The sequence below is a fragment of the Anabrus simplex genome, chromosome 6, assembly GCF_040414725.1.
Source record: "Anabrus simplex isolate iqAnaSimp1 chromosome 6, ASM4041472v1, whole genome shotgun sequence".
Classification (NCBI taxonomy): domain Eukaryota; kingdom Metazoa; phylum Arthropoda; class Insecta; order Orthoptera; family Tettigoniidae; genus Anabrus; species Anabrus simplex.
Window position 1 is genome coordinate 4,096,492 of NC_090270.1, and position 22,399 is coordinate 4,118,890.

The following is a 22,399-nucleotide window of genomic DNA, read 5'->3' on the forward strand; positions in this document are numbered from 1 at the left end:
CAGACCATGATTTCGGCACGTACTCTAAAGCTGGACTAGCTCTGAAGAGGTCTGCCAGGGCATTGACGAGTATCTCCCGTCCTTCCTGTAGGAGTATCGGAAGTATATCATCTGGCTCCGGAGCCTTTATAGGGTGAAACATGTTGATTGCCCATTTTACATGGTTGTGTTTTATTATTGTGTTCGCACAGTTCTTGTCTGCTCTTCGAGCTCCGGTCTCTGTTCCAACCGTTTATTCTTCTGTCATCTCTTCAGCCTCAGGAAAGTGACACGCCATTAGCATCTCCAGTGTGTCCTTCCCCGTCTGAGTAAACGACCTTTCTGGATTCTCCAGTGTCTCCACCTGATTTATGTGGGTTGTTTTCAAAACCTTCTGGAGCCTTGCTGTTTCAGTGTGTGATTTCACTTTCTCACAGAACAATCTCCAAGATTTCCTTTTTGCTTTTTGTATCTCTATGTTATACTTGGTGAGTTTCCTATGATATACGTCCCACATGCCATTTCTAGATGATATTCTATACAACATCCTAACCTCTTTTTCATTTTGGCTAGTTTGTTGCTTTTGTTGTTTTTCTTTTCTTTGAGAGGACAGTTGTCATGGAATGAGTCTATAATGGTCTCATCTAATAGTTCTACTGCCTCATCCATTTCTTTCTGCCCTCTCACGTTAGTTGGAATTTTTTGTACAGCCTTCCCTAGAACTTCTCTGTATCTGTCCCAGTTCTTCTTGGGTCTCTGTTACATCTCAATCCCACAAAGTCTCGCATCTGTTGCAAATTGGATGTGCTGACGGTTCCTCCAGCACCTTCCAGTCCTTAATAAAGTTTGCAATATGTGTAGTGCTTAGTGTAATGTCTATTACCTCCCTACGATTTTTATTTATAAATGTATGCTTGTTTCCAAGGTTTAGTATCGTAAACTCAATTCCAATAATAATCTCTAGTAAAGACTCACCTCTTACATTGCAGTTCTTGCTACCCCATGCCGTGTGGTGTGAATTTGCATCTGCTCCAAGGACTAGGTGTTCGCCTTTCCTCTTTGTGTTGCTAATTAGGTTCTCAACTTCTTCTGATGGGGGTAGATTAGTTGAATCATATGGAAGGTATGCCACTAAGTCCTTTGAACAATGTTACTGCAACAGAAGGCATTTTAGTTTTCTGCTCACAAGTAAACATGTTCTAGGCATATTCAATGTAGTATTGTACTTTAGCTTACCTCCAGATTCCTCCAGTCATGTTACTCTGCCCTTAACTACCATAAGAGCCACATCGATAGCCTCGAACTTGAATTTCCTGACGAAATTGGCAACAGCTGATTTTTTTATGTTGTAGGTTGGCCTTGCCAACACTAGGTTTTGCTTTTCCCTTAACCCATTAACTACTTAGTATATTCTGGGTACAATGATCAGTTTTAGGATTAAGAAATGAAAAATATAGTTTTAATAGTAATCCCTTAGAGTAATCAATATCATGGGGATCATGGTTGATAACACTTCATGCAGTCTTTCATTACACACGCAACATTGTTTATATGAATTTATCTTGCAGACTACATGCTTTTTGTCTCTTCATGTCCATATGTTTAATCGTAAAGCCATTCCCGGAGATGTCACTGCCTGTTTCAGATCTTCAGTTCTTGTGCCAAGTAGCAAAGCATACAAGGTGCAGTCCCACAACACTGCTTCCTTACATTCTTTCTTTGCTTGCCCATGTCCATACGTTTGATCATGTGTCTCCTCCCGGAGGTTCTGACGTCTATTGGAACACGTGATGTAGATGGCTTAGGGTAATGACGGACAACCAGCCCACTTCGGATCTGAAATGGCCGATGACTCGGCTAGATATGATCTTGCCACCATCCTTGAACTGAGCAATGATATATGCCCATTTGTAAGACAGTGAATTGCATGAAATGCCACATCAAGTGCATTAGTAAGTAATGGAAAATACCATTCCTTCCCTCGTATTCTGACCCAGTATTTCTGTACATTCCAATCCAGTTTATCGACGCCCCCCATGTGTTTGTTGTACTTTCCACCCAGGCTGGGTTGAGGGACTTGTATTTCTTTCTTCTGGCCGAGCTCGATAGCTGCAGTCGTTTAAGTGCGGCCAGTATCCAGTATTCGGGAGATAGTAGGTTCGAACCCCAGTGCAGCCCTGAAAATCGTTTTCCGTGGTTTCCCCATTTTCACACCAGGCAAATGCTGGGGCTGTACCTTAATTAAGGCCATGGCCGCTTCCTTCCCACTCCTAGCCCTTTCCTGTCCCATCGTCCCCATAAGACCTATATGTGTCGGTGCGACGTAAAGCAACTAGCAAAAAAAAATTGCTTCTTTTGACAAAGTTCATTGGCTGTATTTTCTCATGGTTTGATAACACCTTCACGCAGCTGTTATCACGGCCAAGATTTCGTTGCTATCAAATCTGTAGTCATTCTTTCTTCCTTCATCATGTTCTTCTCACTTTCAATAGGGCATTTGTTCATTCTATTCATTCGTACGGTCCCTGTCACTCTCACTCCCATTTCTGTCAGTGTTTTCATCAGATGCAAACTTGTAAAAAAGTTATCAAAATAGACTTTGTGAACCTGTGGAGATAGTATCATGGAAATCATTTTCAGTATCACTGGAGCGCCAAGTCCTATAAGTGATACATCATTTGTATCATTCGTTTATCCTTCGTACACAGACATCTGATAACAGTATCCACTGTGGGAACAGCACATTGCCCATTGCTTGAAACCAAATCGCACTGGCTTCCCACGGATGAATTGCTTCGAGTAGTGATGCCCATATTATCGTATAATTTGCTCATCGATACTCAGGCGTTCAGAGAAAATGCCAAATTTCATGAAATTCTTATTTAGCAAATCCAATAAGGGACGAATTTTGAAAAGTTTGTCTCTCTTTGACCCTGGGATGCTATCCAGAAGTGAGTTGTCGTTGAAGTGTAGGTGGCGTTTGATTTCAAGATATCGGTTGCGACTCATACATTTCCGCACAATTAATACGTCAGAATCCTCATCTTCATTCCACTACAGCTGCTCTTGAGGGAGGGTGTGATATCCCAGTGAATAGCAGAATCCCTATGAACTTTTTTATATATTCTGGCAATAGTTGGAAGCTGTGATTATTGTTCTGGGAGGCATGCTGAATGCTTTCACTATCAATCAATCTCAGTACTATTTCATCAAAGAATTCTTCAAAACATCCAACAGCGGTCTTTTCTTTTAGAGCTGTTATCAGACTGACTTTCTGCTGATCAATTTCTCGAGAGTCAGGATATGATTTACTGTATGTTGAGTCTTCCCTTAGAAGTGATATTAGACCTAACTTTTTCTCTTGCGAGGTTTGCGTCTTCCACTTCAGGTTGCACAGTTCCTTCACAGTCCTTCTCTTGGCGAGTATGCACTTCCAATCTTCCTGGTACATCAGTTGGGACCGTATCTTCTAGTTCAGGTTCGTCAATGTCCTCAACAGTCAGAAATATTGTCTACGTGATCCGGTAGTAGCTCAACAATATCAATACTGGTAGTATCATTCTCATCACAGTCATTTTCATGAACATCATGAACCATAAAGTTTGGATCATTGACTATTTCCTTGATTTCTCTAAGACAAACTGCAGTATGGCGACTCATTACGATCTGAAAAAATAAAACAAAAACTTGCATGGTATCTGCCATGAGCCCCAAATGGGGATCAAGCTTTCAGAACCATGAAGGTGAAAGGGTGTTCTATATCTTCTGAAAGCATTAGACATTAAATTCCGTTGATTGTAATTTGGAAATGAAATATTATAACATAACTTACTGTTATTTGAAAATTCGCAAGTGTTGAAACTTCTGAATACCATGCCTCATCACAGAAATCACGCACTATAACCCACAGCCTTGGCAACAATGAACAATGACTTCAACCACAAGATTCAAAAATGTCTGTAGAACAATGTCAACACGTAATCATTGTTACGAACCTAAACATAGAAACAATCTCCAAGGAAAGAAGAAATCTCCAATTGGGGATCATGGCAGTTAATGGGTTAATTACTTGAAATTTGATCTGCCCAAGTCCAAGCTTGGCCTTCAGAGCTCTCTTCTTGAGCTCTTCAAAATCTTTTTCATTAAGGGCCACAACAATTGTCCTTCCCGTATCATTTGAAGTTAGACTTTCTGAAAAGGACACGACTGTCTCTTCTTTCTGTTTCTTGGCGGGCGGTTTTGTAGCCGAACTTGATGGCGTACTATCCCCTGACCTTGGCCTTTTGGGCGTTGCCAGAGGGATAGCCTCTTGCTGATCCCTATTCCTTGGCTTCTTCTCCGTCCAAGTTCCAGCCGCTATTTTGGCTTCCTCCTGGCTCTCTTTCTTTCCTTGTAATATGCACTGGTCTGTCGATATAAAATCTGTTGATTTTTGATGCAGAAATCTTCAGTTCTGTCTCTACGGATGTTCCTGGTTTGCTTGTGGTAGCAGTCTGCTCTACTGGAGCTTCTGTTGCCATTTCTTGTTTTGAGTAGGCGACAGCCTGTCCAATTGGGACTTCTGTTTCCATTTTTTCATTTTGGGCTTGCTCCCGGATCTGCTCTACTGGAGCTTCCATGGCTTCCCTTGATGTCGAAGTTTTTGAAATTGCTTCTATATAAGCACCCATATTTCAATCAATCATAGGGTTTTTACCCCTTCTAGGGTCGTGATTATCGTTCTCACCATCCGTGATGAGGCATACAGCCAGACATTATCCTCCCGCAACTCAGGCTCTCCGTAGCAGAGGCCACGCCCCTCAGTCATCCATCGAGTGGTCCGGCCCTGCCTCGAACCTAGCCAGGTTTGTTCCACCTTCAGTAGGCCTACTCACGTGGTCTCCACTTGGCATTATCTTGTCTGAGTTCACATTCCATGACTCCCCCTAGGTTGGGATCGCCCCTTTCCCAACCCGAGGCTCGTCCAGGCTATGTAGAGCAAAGTGATGTGTTGGTTCCAGCACCCCACAGTGAGTCTTCAACTCAATCACCAGCCCCACTTCACCTGAACCACCGTATCACCCATGTGGAGGAACCATGGATGCCTCTCTACCATGTGTGGGTGAGGCCTCCACTTCCAAGCCTTGACTTGGGCTAGTAACAATCTCAGTGCCTCAAGATGTTTTCTGGCAGTTCCTGTTTTTGGTCCACGAGAGGGTATTTTATTTCGTGCAGACCTTCCAGACAAGTTCAGAGGGCCCCCCTATCCGCCACCTGGGATGCGCCCGATAGGGTGGGTAATAGCTTACTGCAGATTTCTGTGTCTTTCTCAGTATCCCTATAAAATCGTAATGTTTTTTTCCATGTCCGAACATTTCGGTACTTTTTTTGCAGTGCAGTTGAAAACGAGATCTCGCTTATTGCTAGGAAATATATTGATTTCTCCAAAGTGGGACATTTAAGCATTCCTAGAGTTTTCGAGGGGACAGTTGGACCAAATGCCTAAAAGTAGGGTGTCTCGTCTGGTCAGTAAGAAAGGAAGTTCAGGTTTGATTCAAGAATCTCAAGCTCTTCTCCACGTTGTTGGCAGTGATTTCTTCTCTGATTTTATCTTTGGTTTCTCATAGCTTTGTTGCTATTTTAAGCCATAAGCAGATAGATACTGCATTACAAGAGCTATTAAGCATCCAAGTTCTTTTCTGTATTTCAGCTTTGTTTTCTGGAGTTGATTTCTCCAAGTCTTGTATGTTTTACATTTTTGGTATATCAAACCTCTCCTGATGCTTCCTCTTCTCGAATCCTGCAGACTCCCAACAGACCAATGGTGTTCGATGTCATGAAGGAGAGAATATTTTAAATTTTTTGTAACTCTAGTAACAGGTCATTTCTTTCCCTAATCACAGAAAAGTATTGTTAGATTTTAATGGTTTATCACCTCACATTTAAAGGTTTGTATTGCTGTTTTAATTGCTTTTGTAATTATTACTCTTTTCTCCTTTTCCAGGTCCGGCAAATGTGCAGACACTTCCGAATCAATTGTTTTCGAATCCGCCCTCATGGTGAATGACTACTAGCCGACAACACGTGTTAAGATACGGACACTGAGAGAACAGCACCGAGAAAAATGGGGTGGGGGTTATTTCACCGTATGAAGTCACAATGCTGCAGTTCGTTTTACCTCATGATTCTTTGGTGTTGAGTTTCAAGCCCAAATTGTTTAAGAGATTTTTCTTTTTGCTCGAGATGTTCACTTGTCTGCTCCCCACCCTGATCTGCTCCGTAAATTACTGTGGTGTTTAAGTGTTACTCATTTTATGTCTAGGAAGGATCCGTGAGTAAACAGCCAATCATTGTTCTTAGGCGGTGGGGGAAAGTGCCAAGTGCCTGTCTCGTGACTTCCTCTTGGAATATAATTTAGAAATAATTTTACCAAATTAATTGGTGATGGATTTATTACTGTATACATCTTTTGTTTTGTTTTTAATGTGTATCTTTTATATAGAAATTATACCAAATAAGGAGCAATTTTCCATGGCTATTGGTTAATTTAAAAAAATAATATCTTTATTCTGTATGCTTTCAGGGCCCTAATGAATTTTCAATACCAGTTTCGTTACTCTTCTAAATTATATTGTATGTGGATAATGGCTCCAAGCATGGGTCTAATCCTAATTGCAGCAAAAGATCCAGTTGTTGCTTGCCAAATGATTCTCACAAATCACTATAAGGTGTGCATGAGTCACGTCCTGCATGAAAGGACTGAGGGGGTGGAAATGGATCTTGTGGTGTGTGCTAGAAAAGTGATGGACAGTAAAGTTCTTGGGAATTATTTGTACAAATCTCGTGGGTTGCTTATTCTTTCAGCTTAATGCGGTTTGTTCTCTCGGTTCTGTTACGCGTGTTGTCCCTCGGACGTCAGACAGTATAACTCCTTTTTCTGTTCTGTCTTTATTTGTTAAAATGTTGCCTCTTGATCACTTCATTTTTGATTTGTAAATCCATTCTTCTCTGAGAATGGACTGTTCCATAAATGCATTTTTTAATTTAATAAGGTATTTTAAATTCCCATCTTTGTCATTTAATTTTGTAATGAATTTTTGGATTGTTGTAAAACCCTGTGTAGGGTAACCTACCGAGTCTTGTTTCTTTTTTCTTTTTACATTTACAATGTACATACCTGTATATTTTTTGTACTTTCGTTGAGTTCTTTAATTTGTTGTGTAGTGTATACGCTGCGTTTCTCTTGAAGAAAATCTCTGGCCAGTATAAGATGTCTTTATCCATGACATTACTTGTTTTTGTTACTCGAAATAATACGTAAGTGAAAACTGGTTCGGATGTACTTTCGGATGGTAATTAAATGCTCGAATCTCTAATTCCTTTACTATTATTATGGGGAGTATTGCTGTGTAATACATCTCAGACTTGTACCCATAATTCTGAGTGACAATTAAAGGTTACCAAAGAATAAGTTTACTCATTTTGAAATGGCAAAGGAAGACGGGTATTTGAAAGTAAATGAAGTTGATCAGCATAGCCATCAAGTGAATGGAGTGGATCTGAGATGATTACAAGGAGCAGTAGGGAATTTCTGCTCCGTATCATCCTAAATTTGACATCATTCATTGTACAGGGTCTTTATAACTTTGCAGCTGTACCACTCAAGTGGCACTCGCCTGCTGACTGGTAAAATGTATGCTGTATTTTCTTGTCACTTGGTGTCAAATAACAGTCATAAAAAGCTATTTCCGATGAAACTAAGACTATAAATTTATCTGGCTTTGAACGAGATGCTCATCTGTTAACATTACATCACTGACCTGAGGCTTCACATGACCAGGTCACCAAATAAGGACTCTGTACAATAATCGAGATGTCTTCATTTAACTTTAGCTGAATAGAAAATGTCTGAAAATCTGCAGCTTGACAGAACATGGAGGGACAAGAAATAAATAAGATATACCCATTTAAATGTCTTATGGCATGGACTGATGACCAAAACAATGTTATCCTGTGTGTTCAACTCTTCAGAACTGTTACATAGAACAAATTCTAATGGCCACCTTGTAAAACCAAATTTACAAATCATTCGATCTCTTCTCTCACAAAGTACATTCAATATTCAGTCTACCAACGTTCTTCTGCATCATGTTTCACTTCCACACTCCACAAAAAAGTTTTGAGAAATCTTGAGACAGTCTGCATGACAGTATTAATTTTCCCTCATGCACACTTATCAGCAACTCTTCTCTTTCATTCCCCTTGACTTTTGTACTTACAAAATCTCAAAAGAGCCTTGACCAATCAGCTTTATTGTGTGTTCTAAGATTAGAATATTGTGTTCTGTTTTCTTGCACATTTTTGGAACTCTAATTTAGTTTCAACTTGTCCTTCCATTGTACTGTAAATGATCCACGTTAAAAGTTTACGCTCGCAAGCTAGTCAACAGGCTTCACCCAAAGCAGCCAGTAAATAAAGATATGCCCAATGCCAGTATCTTCTCTGACTTACTGTGTTCCATCTCAACTCTTACATTACCTTTTTTCAAAAGTTCCTTTGATTTTTTCACTTGGTTGCCTATACCTTTTTTCTCCAACCATGGAATCTTTAACAGCTGTACACTTCCTATTTACTTCATTTTTCACATTTTTGTGCTCCTCTCAATCATCTGTGGGGTCTAGTATTTCATGAGTTATCCATCGATTTCTACTAAATCTAGTCTTCTCTCATATCCTTTCAACAACACCTTCACCCTCGTCACTTAGTCCTTGTGCAGCGTCTTCTTACGATCAGAGTCTAGGTTTGAATCTATGTAGGCAAGTCAATAAGTATCTGCAATTTTGCTCTAATTGTCTTTAGGTTGACTCTGTGGCGTTATGTGCTCACCAGCCACTAGATGGCACCGTTGTCTACGTCTGTGATAGGTTTCAGCATTATCAGATCAGTACAGCTTGCCCTGTTGCGACGTAAAGATGGCCGTGCCACTCTGTTTGCACCAAGGAAGAACAGCGTTCCGTAATCCATTTTTTGGGGGTCTGAGGGTGTACCAGGAACGGAAATTCATAGAAGAGTTTCAGCACAATACGGAGACAATGTTTTCCACAGCACATTTGCTGTCTGGTTCGAAGTGGTGAACCCATGTTTCATCTCCAGTGATGATCCGCTTCAGAAACATTTCACCTTCATTAGCACGACGGTCCGGTAGGTGCTGACAGATTCTCACACGATTGTGCTTCTGGTCTTCATTGAGTTGTTTTGAAACCCAACTCGAACAGATTTTGTGAAAGTTAAGCTTGTTATGTATGATTCATTTGCAGAACCGTGGCTAATGCACATATAGTTTTCCATGTCATCAAGTCACTCGTCTGCTATTTACGATCATATCACACACTTGTTCAATATTGGCATCAGTTAAGACCACAGATGTAGTCAATGGTGCCATCTAGCGGCTGGTAAGCACACAGCACCATAGGGTCAACCTAAAGACAATTAGAGTAAAATTGCACATACTTACTGACTAGCCCTCGTAGTCTAGACATGATAGAGAACAGTTGTAGTTCACTCGTGAAAAAGCCAAGTCAAGTCTTATCTGCAGTTTGCTTCTTTCACAAAATATATTTGAACCATGAAAACATCAATCTGAACATAATGAAGCTTATTTAATATCTCTCATCCATTATGCGGAATTCTACGACCTGGCTTCCTCTTTCATGTCTTTGTCCCAGTCCATATTCTCCTCATTATCCTTGGCCATCTCTCCCATCCCAACTAGGATTTCATATTCTTACACATTTTGTGTTAAATCTTCTATTACTTTGAATATTGTTCTGATTTCATCATCTGCTAATCTTCTTGTGTAGATCCAAATAGGGGGAGGAAGCTGTACAGATACTACTGTACATTGTTTGCTGCTTACCGGTAACTAATGGAAGTTGTGATGCTGGGCTGAGTGGCTCTGCCAGGTTCGGTCTTGTATCAATACATTTACTGACACCTGTGCGTATCCAAAAAAAAAAAAAAAAAACCATAAAAGTAGTTAGTGGGACATTAAAGCAATAACATTTGTGGAATTTGTGTGAGTGTCAAGAATGTAAAATCTTTGGTAGAATTGCCATATTTACTCACCTATTACACCGCACTCTCCATTCCTAAATTTCTACTTCGAAATAGAGGACAGTATAACATGTGAAAATTTCACATAATACAGTCAAATCTTGTTAATTCGAAGTCGTAGGGATGCAAAAATTGGACTTTGAACAATGTGATTTCGAAGTAATCGCCAAGTTGTAATTAGAAATGCAAAATCTTGCTGTGTCACAAAATATTCTAAAACCTGTTACTGCATGCAATTAACCTTGATTCACAGTTTAAGCTTTTCAAATGCCATCGGAAAGCTATTCCAAAATGTATCGAAGAAGGTGCATTCTACAGTATTCAAATAATACACTTAGATAACTCACTGGCAATATAACCTCACGTAATGAAATAAAAAATAGCATGAATAAAAGACGAGGAGAAATCTATGCTGGCTCCTCCGTGCAAGTGCCAAGAACGTAAAATCTTTGGTAGAATTGTCATATTTACTCACCTATAATGCCCCACTCCCTTCCTAACTTTCTACTTCAAAAATACGGGACAGTATAACATGAGAAAGTTACTGTACTGTACACATTCTAAATGCCCTGTACTTGCATGGAAAGTACCTGGTGCCCGTAAAACATCGTGGCTTATTGAACTTTCCTATGACGAGGGGAGGATGTGTCTCGCTTCCGCCTGCATTATAACAGTGCAGTGACTCGATCCTTGTAAGATTTCCCGCCATGGCCTTTCTCTCGTAATTCAGAAGTGCCAATCTTTGCTGTGTTAAAAAGTTTTCTAAGGCCCATTAATACATGCAAAATGTTTTGAATGTCGTGGGAAAAAAATTATTTTCAAAATGTATCCAACAAGATGCATTTACATGATTCAATTAATGCGCTTGGATAAATCACTGGGAAACATAACCTCATGCAATGGAAGGAAAAACCACACAATTCAAAGACGAGGACAAATTATGCTTCATCCCCTGTGCAAATACTTTATGCACTGAGTACAAAAGAATTACGATTTCACTCGAACTTAGCAAATATGAACACACACCGAAGTGAGTGGAGGTGTGGAAAGCTACCCCTGCACATTCCGGGTGATGCGTTCTATCATGACATGGATAAATTTTGAATTTAAATTACTCGGTAAAATACTATTTTTATTTTTATTGTAAAGCCAGTTTTGAATGAAAAGTCTGATTTTGGTAATGGGACAGACATTGTTCTTTGAACTACAAATTATCTGTATTTCAAATTAATTTAAATAACATGCAAAACAGTACCTCATGTTACAGGGTGAGTTGGCCATGCGGTTAGGGACGTGCAGCTGTGAGCTTGCATCCTGGAGATAGTGGGTTCGAGCCTCACTGTTGGCAACTCTGAAGATGGCAAATGCTGGGGGAGTACCTTAATTAAGGCCAAGGCCTTTCCTATCCTATCGTCGCTAAAAGACCTATCTGTGTTGGTGTGACTTAAAGCCAATTCCAAAACAACAAGAAAGTACTTTATGTTTCCAGGAACGAGAGGTACTTCGAATTAGGCGGGATTTTGAATTATCGAGGTTCTATTGTATAGGTTAAGTTGGCACAATTTAAAAGCAGAAAAAGGAATGTCTAGCATCTTTAAATCAGCACACAAAATAGTTATTTAATTCTATATTTACACAGAATGTTAAATTAGCACAGTTTTGAATGAACCCTCTCCTGCATTACCACAGCTGACTGACATGTGACTACTGTTCGACCAAACTTTAATGTGCACTTGAGTTCAAAGGTGTTTATTGTATAACCAAGAAGCCTAAATAAAATAAAATTATACCTTCATTTTCCTTGTTTTATGTGGACAGTTGAGGTGCTGGCCTTCTCACCTCAACTTGGCAGGTTCGATCCTGACTCAGTCCGGTGGTATTTGAAGGGGGTCAAATACACCATCCTTGTGTCTAGATTTACTAGCATGTAACCGTAAAAGTAGATGGGAGAAGTAAAGCCAAGAACATCATCATGATATTTTGATTGGCAGTAAAGACTGCGCCACAGCTAAACACTGCCATGTGGAGTTCAAGACTGCGCAGGGTTATAATGTCTGAAGTCTTGTGACAAAGAGTGAAATTCAATCCTTTTTTTGGTGTAATCTGATTGAAGCTGTTGGCACAATCATGTCTTCCACAAATTTGGTCCATTCGGGTGCTTAAACTGTTCTGATGATCCGGCAATACCAAGACTTTGTGCAATTTCACACTCTTTAAATGCATCATTCTATGATTTACTGCGCTGTCGTCTACCACACTCCTGAACTTTTACATTCACATTTTCGTATTTTCCTTTCGCACAATCTCTGTGAGAGCCAACATCAGCACTTCAAATTTACAACTCGCTGCTCACTGCAGCATATTCTTTCAACTTAGAAATTATGAGAAATATAAATCCTCTGTTTCTTGAATTTTTCTTTCTATTTTCTGTATTGCACAAATCTCTCTCGATTTCTACTTTATGTTTTATCTTTCACTATTTATATTGTTTTTAAATTGTTAATTGTGTTTTTCATCATGTTCTTTCTTTTTCAATTTGTGCCATAAGCTAAATAATAAACTCCCGTAAAACTTGACCTCTAGCTCATTTTCCCTCCTGCTTGTGCAGTGGACACTACACACTGCCATGCTAATTCCAAAGCAAACAAAAAAAAAAAGTACCTCATGTTTCCGGGAACAAGAGGTACTTCGAATTAGACGGGTTTTACCATTAACTGAACTTTTGCACTTGCTGTGTGGTCACTTCCCCCGGTATTATGTGGTAAATGTAAAATTGTATAAAAGTAATTCCTGGTTGATGTCAGTTGTGTACTCTTCACTTGTAACACAATATGACTGCAGATTGAGCTTTTATAATTTTGGACTAATGAGACTTCACAGCACATCTTACCTGATGTACATTTGAGAAGTTTGCTGCAACAACCTCATCCTTTTATCCTAAATGTTAATTCTGTTCTGGATAACAGTGAGTCACTACAAGCTGGAAGCATTTATGTTCATAAAGTATTAGCTGAAGTATCTTCGTACCATTTTATTCAATCTATTTTAAATATTAAATTAAATGTATGTTTGTATAATATTAAGTGAATTAGTGTGAAGCCATCTAATTTTATTTTTTTTAAACTTTAAATTAAATATCGTTTTAGTTACTTTAATCTGTGTCCAATAAACTTAAAATAAAAAAGATTTGTTTAGAATGATCAATTTAGTCCTATAGATATCTGTCCTCTTAACTTACCCGTCCTAATTCATTTCCCTCTTACTTGGTCAGGTACAGTACCTCAGATAGCCAGGAACTCAAATATATCAACCTAGAGTTGGTAGATTTATGGGCACAGAAAGGAACTCCTGCGAGACATTATTCTGGCACTTCTGAAAACCATAAAGTGGGTACTAGGACATAAAACCAATGACACTAAGATACAGAGAACTGCTCAATTTTCTCCCCATGCATAGTACCTCAGTTGCTCATACAGCTTTTCTGACCTTTGTATATAAAGCACTGTTCTTGCAAGTTCCTTCTGATTGGCCAGAGTTTATCTTTCAGATTGTTTCAGTTTCTTAAGTGCTGTCATTTCTATGAGCCCTTTATCAATATTTTACAGTATTTTATAGAGAAGGAACATCGTATTATGTGTTGTGGTGAACTGTTCTCTGTGTATTGCTTTAGATAATATGCTTTTAGCAAATTGTTCATTTGTCTCCTTAGAGAATTGTTAAAAGGGAGAAGTAAATAAACATGATTATTGTGTAAGATTGCATTGAACATTCAGTCTCTCGTTGTGCATTTGAATGATGACTTTGTGTAGGCCTGTAAGAGAAGTGTAGTGCAAAGTGATCGTGGTGGAACGAAGAAAGAAGAGCATATCTATCTGTCGTGAGCTACAGGCCCACTACAGCAGCATACCTATGATGATGTTTCTTGACCTGTGGTTGAAGCTTGCAATCATTTGTTCCTCGTGCTGGCTTTTATTTTGTCTTTGACTGAACTCTTGCCAGTGCGACTGTAGTATTTTGTGAAGTACAGTATCTGTAATGAAACTGGTTTTCTATTTGCCCATACGTTGTATCTTAGTTACATGCCTGTGGAATCTTGCCTTACAAATATGCTAGTCTGTAGGATAGAAGAGTGCGGATGATTATGATTCTGGTGTTGAGTCACCAGTTTACCATCCATCATATAAATGTGAAGTATGTGACCTGTGCCAAGCTTCTTGACGATGTCACCATATCTGCCTGTCTGGGAAATGCATGCATTGTATGTTTGCTGGATATTGTTATTTGGTGCATGTTGGTGAGTCATAAAATGCCAGTTTCAATGGAATGTCCATTATCCAAACTAATTGCGACCAGCAACCGAACCTAGTTTAACCCATTACAGTGTAGTAGAACTTTATATAAATAACTGTCCTGCATGCAGAAACCAGCAACAAACAAACTTGTCATTGTCATACTGGACTTGAAACAGTGGGTGTGGTTGACACGTATCGGGCACGCTTGCTGGTCAGGGAAGGAACAACCACAAATAAAATTGTGGTAACATGAAAAACTATTGATAATTCTCTGTTACAGGTCGTAAATGGCACACTGATAATAAATTACGTTAACGCTGTTAAGGTCTGCAGGAGCAAGCTCTCCTCCTGTGTTTTCACTTCCTGATCTGTGTTGAAAGTTCTTAAGAACTATAATAGAACACAGTGTACATTTCCCCTCTTCCACATCGTTTGTCACATTTATTTGGTGCACATTCTACCATACATACAGAAATGACACACTACTGTGTTGCATGAAGTAATCGCTAGTTTTTGGGTCTTTGAATGTAAACCTCCATTTTCTGGTGGTGAAATCTCAAATTCCCTTCGGCAGAAGAAGTTGAGTGGATCACACCATCACTATTTCCATTTCTGAACACATTTTATAATTTCATCTTTGTTTAAAGTTTCAAAACCTGGATCAGCATCATTTAGCAGTCATTCATTTACATCTTCAAATCCTGAGAATGACAAACTCTGCTGCTCTGAACAACAGTCACTCTCTGCTAGCAGCTGAAGTCTAGAATCAGTATATCTGTCCAAATTATAATAGCAGACATTACTGTGGTCTTCAGACATGTGCCCTTAATTACACTACCTCATTGTCATCTACAGTATTCTTTTTGAAAAAGGAATGCACTAAAAATTTTAACAAAGAAAATGTTGGTTCGGATATTTGACGTTTCACTGGGAGGCACAGAAGGGTCCAGTACAAAAAGTAGTATACAGTAAAGATAGATGAGGCTGTGTGGTGGCAGTCCAATACACTAAGAGTATTATCGTTCAACACCAAAACTTGACCACTTTGTATGGAACAGGTTTTTTACTTCGTAAATGTTTGTTTTGTGTGTCACAATATTTCACATGGAATGGTACATATAATTCCTTCTTTTAAGAATACTACTAGTTTGTAATAACAGTGTAAAATGAATGTTTTTGTATATTTGCTTCAGAAAATTACCACAGAAGTATCTGTTGTTTAAAAAATACACATTAAAGAGTGTGGAAATTCTCTTCCTTCATGTTATTTACGATGATTATCCTCCTCCTCATTCCTTTCAACCTCGAAAGGATGTAATGACTTCTCCAAGTGGATCATTGCTTGAAAACTTAATCCAGTGTATCGTAGGGTGGCCTTGCGAAGTGCTCAATAAAACATCCTCACTTCGTGGCCGAAGAATCTCTGTGGTTATTGCTGGACAGTCGGGCTGTGATGTGCTGTCCATAGATTGTGTAGCATCAAAGATCAGTTAAATTAGTTCTTTACTGGTCATTCTTATCCACTCTGCAAGTCTCAGGAAGAATGAGAGTTCTTCTTCTTCTTCCTCTTCTTCTTCTTCTTAGGAATTTCTTGACTTTGCTGAAAAGCCATCACCCAGTCACTACACTTGTTATTGCATATTGTGAAGAGAACAGACTTTGAGTTTACTCGCAGTGATTTCATTTGTTCAACACTTGTAAGAACACTAGGGTTGCTTGACAAGAACTTGACGTCATCTTAGTGTACAGTTATGTAGAGGAGGATGCGAGTTGAAGGAACGCATAATACTCGCTAGTCAAATGAATTTGAGATTAATATTACAGTTATTCAAGAATTCTTGAATAGCAAGAATAATTGAAGGTGTAGTGTGTTGAACGAGGTTAGCTACTGTTGTTGGCACTTGGAATTTTGTGATTGTAAATTGTGGAAAGAACGTTTTCTATGTAGGGTGAAATGGGAACATTGAAAGAAAAGATGATTGACGTCGGCCATGCTGTTATTACATGAACACGTGGGTGAAGTAGTCGGTTTCAATTTGAATTTATAAGCCGGTGTCAAAGTGTGATTAAATCGTAATCTGATAATTGTAGTACTATGTCGGCGTGAATATTTTGTTTTTGAAAACCATGGGTGACTAGCAATGCTCGGTTGAATTTGATAATTATACTTTCCCTTCAGTTTTGTCGATTGTATCCAATTGTGCTGAATTGCAAGTATAATTATCGGGGTGTAATCTGTGAAAGGGAGGGCAATGAAAGCATTGATGCCTGTTCCATATGCAGCATTTTTGCCATTATATCAGCATGATCATTACCAGCGTTGTTCTAATGTCCCTTTATCCATACTAAAGGTGTATTATAGCCAATTTGATCCAGTTCAAATAATAGTCATCGAATGCTGCAGATGTACCAATTTTTATAGGATTTGTGTGGCGTTAAGCTTTGAAGGACACTTCATGAATCTGTAAAAAATTATCGCTGTGGTGATTGTATATATTATGAGATTAGGTTGAGATTATTGATTGCCATTTTTAACTATTGAGTTAGGTAAATCTGAAATTTGCATTGTTCTGTTATTGAAGGAAATGCGATGAGTCACTACAATATTAGGTTTGTAGTGGATAACATTATACGGCATTGTATTGTGTGGAATCAAAATATTTTGTTGAATGCTATTTTGATATTGTCACGTCAAATGGAAGGCATCTAACAAAGCAGGATTTCATGATTGCTGGTGAGAACGTTGCCTATATTGTGACAATAGTTGTATTTGGGTATGATAGGATGTCTAGCCAGTGCCATTCTTTGCAGTAAAAACTGAGAAGCTAAATACAATCTATGATAGTTTTGAGGCATTTTGCATGTTTCAATGAGTAGTGCGTTAGTCGGGGTAGAGGTTAAAGCGCCCATACATAATCTGAGTGCTCGATGTTGAATTACGTTGAGCTTTTGAATAAGAGTGCAGTATGAAATATCAAAGTAAATGGAACAATAATCTAAAAGCGAGCGTATTGTATGCCTGTAAAGTAATAAAGCCGTTACTGGATCACCACTCCATTTACGCCGAACTGTCATTTTTAACATATTGGTAAATTTTGGGGTCTTCTTTGAAAGGTATTCGAAATGGGGTCTTCAAGACAGTTTATTATCTAAATAGATGCCTAAATATTTGTGTATTCTTACGATCGGAATTGTAATATTAGCGATTCTGAAAGTCTCTTCATTATAGTTGCATTTATGCGTGAAAATCATGGCCACGTTCTTGGTAGAGGATAAATCCAAGCCGTGGTGGTTCAACCCTGCCTTAGCTTTAGTTAAAGTTCTAGTGATATTACTTCTGCATTCTTCCAGACTTTCATTAGATGGGTAAGTCATCTGCATAAATTAATATTCTTGCGTCTAATGTTACGATTATTTTTTTTTGCTAGGGGCTTTACGTCGCACCGACACAGATAGGTCTTATGGCGACGATGGGATCGGAATGGCCTAGGAGTTGGAAGGAAGCAGCCGTGGCCTTAATTAAGGTACAGCCCCAGCATTTGCCTGGTGTGAAAATGGGAAACCACGGAAAACCATCTTCAGGGCTGCCGACAGTGGGATTCGAATCTCCCGGATGCAAGCTCACAGTCGCGCGCCTCTACGCGCATGGCCAACTTGCCCGGTTTTCTAAGTCTTTTAAATATAGAGCGAATAAGGGACCACTTAAAATATCGCCTTGAGGCAACCCAAGTAGTACAGGTCTGTGATCCTATTTCCATGCACCTGAAACATAAGGGATGCATTTTGATAAAGTTATTAAGGAGGTTTAATTTATTGAGTTGTGTCAATAACATGTATGGGCACGTTGTATGCAGCTTTTATATCAAGAAATGCAGCAATTGTTCCGTGTTTGCGTTGTTTTGTTAGTAACAGATCCGTTTATAAGATATTGATGGGGTCTGCTGTGGTTCTCCCTTTTATAAAGGCATATTGATATGTGGACTGCAAGTTGTAATAAGCGAGGCACCATAGAAGCCGTTGTAACATAATACTGAGGAATACCTTCCGTAAACAGGACACTAAACAGATTCCTCTGTATTCTATGCAATTTGTGGTCGAGAGTTTTGATTTTGGTATGGGTACTAGTGTGAAGGTATTCCATTCAGAAGGAGGGACAGATGAGTTTAATATTTGATTGTAATAGGCTATGATGTTGGTAAGGAAGATGGGTGAGCATTTTATAGGTAATACAGTCTGGTCCAGGAACAGAAGTAGGTTTCTTTCGGAGTATATTAAAGAATTCTAGATACGAAATAGGTTGGGAAAGTGTAATAAATGTATCAGGAGGAGGCACTATAGTATACATTCCATATTCGTGGACAACAAAATCAGGCGTTAAGGTGTGATAAAATCGAGAGATGCTTTCGAAATGCATATGTTCTATTATGTTGCTTCCTGTATGAGCAAGTTTTTTTATAGCATCCCATACATCCTTTATACTGGTGTTTCTGTTGAGGGAGTTAAGAAAATAGTTCCAAGATTTTCGTCTTCTGTCATTGAAAAATTTTCCTAAGTGGGCAGTGTACTTTTTACATTGCCAAGTGTAAAATTTTGATTTAAATTTTTGAGTCCGCTGCTTCTTCATTTCACCATAGCCGTGCACTGCTGATTCCACCAGTGAATGTGAAGCCGTTTCTGAGGGTTGCTATTGATTCGAAAATGAAGAGGGTGATATATATCTAGATAGTTCTGAATATGATGGTATAAGGAATTATATGCGGAAGAGGTCTGTGATGTGAATTTAATGCGGCTAAAATATAATTATGGGGCAAGTCGAAATCAAAATCGCGCAGATTCAGAGTCAGACGCTGAGAGTTTAAAGCCCTGTTTTGCGTATTAATTTGTGAATTAACGTCTATAAATATAGGAAAATGATCACTTAGATGAGTGTCTTTGTGTGTATACCATATGGATTTACAGGCGATATTTCGAGAACAAATTGAAAGGTCGACTGCACTGTTACGGTGTCCTGGTGGAGTTAGTCTTGTAGGCGAACAGTCATTTAAAATAAAGAGTTGGTTATTTAGGACCGCATTAAAAATATTACGACACTTTGTTGTGGAATCCACACATCTCCAGTCCATATGATGGCCACTGAGATCTCCAGCTATTATTAAACTTTCTTGGAGTGAAAACTGAGAAAAATATTGATGCCACTGAAGGGCGTTGCCTTGTATTGAAGGTGTACAATGTGTCTTCACGATAAGGTAATGGTTTAGTCTCACTGCCAATAAGTATGTGGTACGAAGCATATAAGATACAAATATGGATGTATATGGTACATATATTAAATGCAATTAAAGTGTGCACACCTCCATACCCACAATCATTCAAGCGCTCAACATTATAACCCGTTACTGAAAAATTGCATTCAGGTTTTAACCATGACTCTTGTAATAAGATGTATTGTATTCTTGAATTAGGAGTATTAATTCATGCTTTTTCGGAGTAATACTCCTACTGTTCCATTGCAGTATTCAAATCCTCCTCTACGAAAAACTGACTGACCTTGGTAAAGAGGATTTTTAATAAATGAGCCCATTAAGGCTGTTCACCTAAGACTTAGGCTAATCGCTTGAAATATCTCTATATTTCTGCTTGGACATTTTTGTTGAAGCAAGGGAGTGGCGTGCGATCTGATGGAGTCTGATGATGCTCTGAAGTGGAAGCCATGCTAGTTGACGGTTCCACTTGCACCTTCTTCATTAGGAGCACTCTCCAAGATAGGATTGTGGAATATCACGTGATAGCTTGCCCTATCAAACTCTGGCAGGGGGGTTGGTCGAATGGGTTTGTGGACCACTTCAGTGAATTTTCATTTACAGGTAGTCTCACGTGGAGACAGCGAGTTGCTTTCACGAAGCTGTGGAAAGAGATGTGGTACATTAAGGGGGAAAAAGTCTTTCGGGTGGAGTTTGTCTTGGGCTTCTTTGAAGGAAATATTGTCCACACACATAATGCGTTTGATCGCGATTTGTTGCTGGTGGACTTCACATCTGTCTGAGCCTACACTGTGATTCAGCCCACAATGTAGGCATTTACGCATTACATCAGAGCAGTTGTTAGTTTCGTGAGACATAGAGCAGTTACCACATCTTGGGAGTTTTGTTCTGCAGTTCTTGGCTGTGTGCCCATAGTGCAGACACTTACTACAGATAATGGGGTGAAAAATGAATGTCTGGACCTCTTAGCATTACGTGGAAAATAGCAACAAATTCTGGTAAAGTTTGGCATTTGCAGGTTCCAGTGGGAACAAAGGTAGTTTGTCCAACTGTCACATGTCTATTGAACCATTGGACCTTAACTATAGGAACGGGGGATTGAATATATTTGAAAATGTCCTTTTTGGTTAATGTCTTATCGACTCCCCGAATTAAGCTAATGCGAAACAAGCTGGATTCCGGGATGAAAGCTTTAAGTTCATGAGATTTCAAAATGGGGTGTGAAAGAAAATTGTTCGCATTGGCAGCTGAGTTAAATAGTTGATTTTTTTTAGTTCCTTTTGTTGTGATGGATGTTATTCCTGCAATATGATTATCATAGACAAATTTTTCCAACATTTTTATCATTCACCGACTCCACACAGATTACATACAGACCTCGATGCCTAGGAAAGTAGTAAATCAGATTTAGTATAACGGTCTGATCTGTTTGAATATTTGATGAATGTTGGTCACCACTGAGAGCGGAGTTGTTGATGTCACTAGTATTCGTTGACTGTACCATTTCTTTATGGTCCACATTACTAAACATCCAGATCTGGTGAGCGGTTAGTACCGCCTCCTCCACTATCAAAAAGTGCCATACTTCTAACGTAAGGCTTGCACTGTATTCAACTTAAATTGTCGCACACTACTCAAACAAAAAATAGACTGCTCGCTACCAATGCTCGATCCGAACTGTAGAATGAGAGTTGACTAGTCTTAATTTTAGCGATCTGCTTCAGTTTCACCATGGCTGTTCTAGCGATTGTACTTCTCCTTTAGATATCATTCTCACGTTTCCCAGAGTTTGTTATAGTGGACGTCAGGTAGATAAAGTTTTTCAAAGACTTCATAATAACCAACATATTTCAAATAACAGAAGTTGTTTGAGCGGTCAGTTATTATTTTGGTCCTGTTAGTACTTACTTTAACGAGCAAGTGGCCGTGCGGGAGGTAGTGGGTTTGAACTCCACTGTCGGCAGCCCTGAGAATGGTTTCCCCATTTTCACACCAGGCAAATGTTTGAACTGTACGGCCGCTTCCTATCCCATCGTTGCATCTGTGCGATGTAAAGCAAATTGCTAGTACTTACCTTGAGCCCAAACTGTGTACTTATTTTGCTTATTCACTTGGTAATGGTCGTAGATTGCTGGTTTTCCCTCTATCCGAGTGCATAAAGAACTTGCTGTAGATGTTAAATGGTACTGGAGATTGGATACATCCTCGTCTGGCACCAGTGCTGTGTGTTCCCTTTACAAAGCTATTTTATCATCCTTGTCAGATGCGAAGGTGTGTCATTCACAGTTTGTTCCATCGTAATGAATATGAACACTCCATTGTTGTGAAGTTATCACTTCAGTTTGACTTCTTGTCCAGGGTCTCAAATGAATGTAAAAAAAAAAAAAAAAATGGTTATATCATCTCAATTCTTCCTCTGTGTCACTTCCGTATCTATTAAAAAGACAACGGAGGAGGAGCTCTTAAGAGTTCCAAACTAATGGGACCATGACTGTACTCCTGTTGGTTTACTCAGAACTACGTAGGTCGAGTCATAAGTCATGGCAACTATTTTTTTTTCTTGCGAACAGGAGACAACACAGAAAATCTAATATATGCATTTGGAAACGTATGGTATGTACTTGCATATGATGCCCCTAGATGGTTTAGTTCAGTGTGTGAATGAGAGCATCACAAAATGGAAGTCAACACAGGAGCAACGATCGTATATTAAAATAGGATTTCTCTGTAGCAGAAATGCACTCCAATGCCATGCAGAGCTGCGGGAAGCAAAGT

At 39.1% G+C, this 22,399-nt stretch overlaps 1 protein-coding gene across 1 annotated transcript in view; it reads left to right on the forward strand.

Annotated features, from left to right (window-relative positions):
• The window catches only part of LOC136876048 (ethanolaminephosphotransferase 1), a 261,187-nt gene extending 245,572 nt beyond the window's left edge, over positions 1-15,615 (forward strand). Inside the window, exon 8 of the mRNA XM_067149670.2 lies at positions 5,963-15,615. Within this exon, the coding sequence (XP_067005771.1) occupies positions 5,963-6,025 (63 nt within the window). The 3' untranslated portion in view covers positions 6,026-15,615. The remainder of the gene's footprint in view (positions 1-5,962) is intronic.
• The last annotated feature ends 6,784 nt before the right edge of the window (positions 15,616-22,399 follow it).